General features: G+C 30.3%; 2 protein-coding genes across 3 annotated transcripts in view; one reads left to right on the forward strand and one right to left on the reverse strand.

Moving 5' to 3' along the window:
• LOC106785804 (60S ribosomal protein L18) overlaps nucleotides 1-362 on the reverse strand; it is a 3,475-nt gene extending 3,113 nt beyond the window's left edge. Inside the window, exons 1-2 of one of the 2 annotated variants that reach the window (XM_014746540.1) lie at nucleotides 253-362; nucleotides 27-113 (exon numbers count right to left, since the gene is read on the reverse strand). In XM_014746540.1, the coding sequence (XP_014602026.1) occupies nucleotides 27-113; nucleotides 253-255 (90 nt within the window). In that variant the 5' untranslated portion in view covers nucleotides 256-362. The remainder of the gene's footprint in view (nucleotides 1-26; nucleotides 114-252) is intronic. The other variant, XM_014746539.1, reaches the window with a different exon arrangement.
• Nucleotides 363-832: 470 nt separating this feature from the next.
• Nucleotides 833-5,150, forward strand: part of LOC106785800 (sphingosine kinase 2-like) — an 8,956-nt gene continuing 4,638 nt past the window's right edge. Inside the window, exon 1 of the mRNA XM_014746530.1 lies at nucleotides 833-2,348. Coding sequence (XP_014602016.1) covers nucleotides 1,811-2,348 — 538 coding nt within the window. The 5' untranslated portion in view covers nucleotides 833-1,810. The remainder of the gene's footprint in view (nucleotides 2,349-5,150) is intronic.

The following is a 5,150-nucleotide window of genomic DNA, read 5'->3' on the forward strand; positions in this document are numbered from 1 at the left end:
AAAATCCAATAAAAAGAATGACTTACTTTTACAAGAAGCCGTAAGTAAACATCTTGTGATTTCGGTTCTGTTCGTCGAACCTTTCTATCGTGTTTATGGTTAATATCGATACCCTGGAATAAGAATAGTTATCGTTTAATTAAGTTTTTTTATTTTGCGTCTGTAGAAGAATTATATTTTGTTTCGATTTTTGCACAAATGAGACATTTTGTTTGATTATTTTAAGAATAGAAAATTTTCATATTATCTCACCATTATGACAAACCGGAAAAGAAACTACTGCTGACTACAAAAGAATCACTAACGAACATGGAAGAACGGAAGATGTAGAGACACTCAAACGATTAAAATCACGATTATAGAATCATAACAGTATGAATTCAATCTTTTGATGATAAATATATGATCAGAAAGTTTCTTATATTATGTTATTATAAATTAATTGTAGTAAATAATGAGGTTCAATTACTTATAACATTTAAAATTTATAGATGTTAAATATAGGAAACTGTATTATCTACCACAACTACAGTCAAATCAGTTCAGTAACACCTTCTATGGGAAGAATATTAAACTATAATACTTGAATTACAAAATGTTATCTTTTGAGAAATTATCAAAACACATCGGCTTAACTAATTAGAAAGAAGCATTATTTATTTAAGGTTCAGAATAAAAATGAAAATCGGAAGAGATGAAAAAAAATGAGAAAGGAAAATAGAACACTTAGAAAGATAAGATAAAATATAATTAATGTCTTATTATTAGACAATGATAAAGAAAGTTTCAATCGATGGTGCTTGGTGGCGTTATAAGCAACCATAAAGTGATGTAAATGATTACGGAGGGTAGTCTGGGCCAAGCTCAGTTAGTGGTTGGATGTTTAGTTGTTTGTGACTGATGTGACAGTAAAACGAAGGGTTAAAAAGTACATTATTCATTTGAATAATGTAACGCGTGTCACTTTGATATAAAGTTGACATAAAGGGTTAGTGATAATGATATTATAAAGAAATAATAATAGTAGATACAGTTGATATACGACTATTCGTCAAAGATTTGATCAAAGTAAAACGTCACCAATTAAATCCACTTTCGCGGTACGAGAACGAGGTGGTTGTTTTCTGGGGAAGCAGACAAGTACTTACTCACGTTTTTCTTTCACAATTAACAGAATAGAGGACAGTCGTTTGAAGAAGAATAAGAGTAGAGAAAAAGAAGACCTAGATACTTGTTCGCGTACAGCACGTGCTTCCCTTCGACACTTAAAAACTCGATCGTATAATTCGCGCTTCTATCTCCATATCCCCGTTCTCCCACCTTTCTCACTTTTCACGGGCTACGATTGTCGCGTTCAACTCGTCCAATATCGTAATCCGTAGCACAGCAGCAGTAATAGTAGGTAGTAGCATCCGTAACAGCAACAGTAAAGTGCGAGTAAGAACGTTCGTTGAGCCCGTTCAAAAGGAAATCAAGAAAGAACGGTGCTGTTGCTCAAGAGTTAAGGCTAATAATCTCGGCCTATATGTGTATAAGGTAAAAGGCAAGAAACATAAAAAAGGAAGAGGAAGAAGAAGGAGAATATAGCATGACGCTTATGAGTATCTCAAGAAGAATTTTGTTTTCTTGATCGATTCGTAGGAAGTAAATCATTGCGAAAGGAGAATAACATGTGTGACGTATATCCCGTCAGTTATCCTTCAAAGTCGTTGATGAAATAGAAAGAAAAAAAGATAAAAGAAAATCTTATCCCAGTAGTTTATATACACATACATAAAAATACTTATAACACATATGTTTTACTCTCGAGATGGATGAAGATAGTCAGGTAACGTCGAGCGCTGTTCTCGAGGAGACCTTCTATGTGACATCGAAGAAAAATACTTATTACAAAGTGAAGCTTACGGAAAAAGGGTTGAGCTTGCAAAAGGATAGTAATGGCTCGACGAAGATCGAAACAATTCCGTTAAATGATATCATTGGGTGCAGGTGTATGAGATCGAAACGAAGAAGTGCAGCTGGAAGTTGCGCCTGTCGTCCAGGTGCATCGAGAATGCAGCTTAAACTGGTCGAATCTATGGATGCTTATCAGGCATCCTACGACGAGTATGACACCTCTGCTTATCTTTACATATACGCATATACACTCAAAAAGGTACGAATGAAGGGAATCCGTAGACGCGAGAGGACAACTATTACTCTCAGATTTCGTAGTTTTGACAAGTATGAAGATAATCTAAGGGAAGCAAGTAGATGGCGATTGGCAATTAAGTGTCTAGTCACTAAACTACCGGTTCCGAAAAATCTCATGAGCCCGAGTCATGGAAATCTCGAAGCTTTGCTTGGTGGTAAGTATTTTTCATCTTTTTAACCTTTCTTATTTCCTTCATACGGTCATTTGTTCGTGTCATTTTTCTTTGTTTTTTTTTTTTGTTTTTTTTTTCAAACTTATGTTATCTACTATCATTTATCTTGCGATATCTTATTATACAAAATAATATTTCATATTCCCGCCGATCTTCTGATTGATTGATTCAACGTTCCAAGCCGATAAAAAAAACGTAGCTTATTTTACGATTAAAGATGAAATATAATCTACTTGTAATTTTAATCATATTTTTCTTATCTTAAACTAATTTGTGTGATTCTCGTGTTTTAATATGTCAACGACACGATCAAGTAATTAATTCATCGGCAAGTGTTTCTGCTCTACGTGATGCATATTTAAATACAGTTGTATAACTATAAAAACTGGATTGTAAGATATTTTTTTATTACGATTAATGATAATAAAAAACTTCATCAGAAATAATATGAATTACATAATGGCGAAACTGTTTTCTAATAATAAAACTGACATTCTTGTTCTTCTTCTTTTTTTTTCTTTTCTATTTGTAATTTTATTTTTTCCTCATTTATCAATAAATGAGAAAAAAAATTATTCACTTCCAATTTCCTGTTAAATTGAATAATTTTATTCCACGTCATTTAATTGACTTTAATTGTATAATAATCATTTACAACGGTTTATAATATATTTATAAACATTTGTTTTTTGCTTTCGTTTATCCAATCATATTGATAAGCGAATAAAAGAATTTGACCCTGATTAGAGAAATCATTTTATCAAAGATCATATTTTATCGAGGATCTGCATGATTTCAATATATATATAAATAATACAAAATTCATTAAAATGAATTCTTGTCCGAAGATTTCGGGATAAATACAGAAATGTATGTGCGAATAGATCGAAAAAATAAAGCAGTTAAAAATTCAGATAAATACGAATTAAAATTCTCAAATATATAATAAAAAGGAAAAGAAACATCGTTAATCGATCGTTGAATATTTCAATACGAGAGAGAACAAAATAATCAAGAGGAGATATAAATAGTTTTGCGTAAGAGAATAAACATTATTTTATTTTTTCTTAAGCGAAAAAAAAAGTAATATTGCGTAAAAAAAAAAAATATAAAAATATAAGTGAAGTATTGTGTGTTATTTCGATGTTTTTTTGTTTTTTTTTTTTTCATAAACATATCGCGATAAGATATATCCTTGGGAATCTTGATATCATGGAAACGTTTATTTCACAAGAATCTATATATTGTAGATTTCATAATCCTCGTTAAAAAAACTTACTAAGCACAAGACCATCGAGTTCATTGTTTTTTTTGTGACTCTTGGATGTTTTACGGGTCTATTGTTTGGCATCCTCTCTCTTTTTCTCTCATAAAACTTTTCGTATAGTCATTAAGCTCGAGGATTAATAACCCTGTTGATATCAAATTGATGTAAGTGCCAAATTAAAAAATCGATTAGTTAATAAGGATGATAGAGAGAGAGAGAGAGAGAGAGTGAGAGTGTGTATGAGTGTAAGGGTGAAAAAGTATAAAAATGTATGTGTATGTAAGTTTTTGCGAAAAGAGTGGAAATGTGTAATGAGTAAAAGTGTAGGAAAAATTATAAGAGTAAAAAATATATATATGTGTTTCATTATGCGATAATGAAACATTATAAATTCAATTTTTTAAACGTAATTACGTTACATATATAATTACGTTATCGCTCTGATAATGATTAACAAAATTAACGATTACTAGAAATTTCTTTATAATTATATTTTGTAAATTTATTCATTCCGCGTTGTATTATTCGTTTTTTTTGTCTTAATGTTTCATGCAAATTAAATTTGTTTAATTATAACATAATATATGCATTAATATTATTTACACGCGCATAAGAACTCTACTGACAACAGAATTTAAAATTATTTTAATTCATTTCCTTCATTTTTAATATAATTATACGATAAGCGTCATTTCGTCTCGTCAATAAAAAGTAAAAACTTAATGACTCGAAGTAAGAAGTTGAGAATGCTGTAAATGTGCATAAAATATTGGCAACATCGTCATTATTTTTTTTGTTTTTTCTTTTCCTTTCTACTTTTATTTCTTTTTTTTCGCAGAAACGTATTAAACACAGTATGGGCTGACGTTATAAATTAGCATAAGATAATCTTCCCGATTTGATACGCTCAGAAAATTTATTCTTTCGTAAAGCTTTGGGATTTCATTGTTTCTAAAAATGTTTTTTATTTATTTTTTTATTTTCATACATCTCTCTCTCTCTCTCTCTCTCTCTCTCTCTCTCTCTCTCTCTCTCCCTCTCTCTCTCTCTCTCATTTATTTTCGTTTATTTTTTTTTTTTTAGAACAGCGATAAAAAAAATGCGTTATACCTTACGAACGACAATTTTTAACGAGCATGCATCAACGGTGTAATCAAGGTTACGTAATGTAAGCGGCGTAATATAAACGGCATTTGTATTCTTTTATGTAGGTGACTCGATATGAATTAACATTCGATCCAATATATTGTAAAATATTTTACACCCACCTATTAGTACTTTTTTATTTTTTGGATAAATGTACTATAATATTTATTTTCAACGTTTCAGTGTCCATTTTTATACGAACCCATTTGTGATGAGTAGCCTTCGATCATTTTTACGTAGTTACGTTATTTTGTACATTATATATATATATACATATATACATACATACATACATTCATATGATTGATCACTTTGTGCGAATTTCTTTTGCAGTGTTCTTAGTCTAATGTAAGATTACTTTTTATATATAT

This window comes from Polistes canadensis, unplaced genomic scaffold (genome assembly GCF_001313835.1).
Source record: "Polistes canadensis isolate GaletaPanama2010 unplaced genomic scaffold, ASM131383v1 scaffold_57, whole genome shotgun sequence".
In the NCBI taxonomy this organism is placed as follows: domain Eukaryota; kingdom Metazoa; phylum Arthropoda; class Insecta; order Hymenoptera; family Vespidae; genus Polistes; species Polistes canadensis.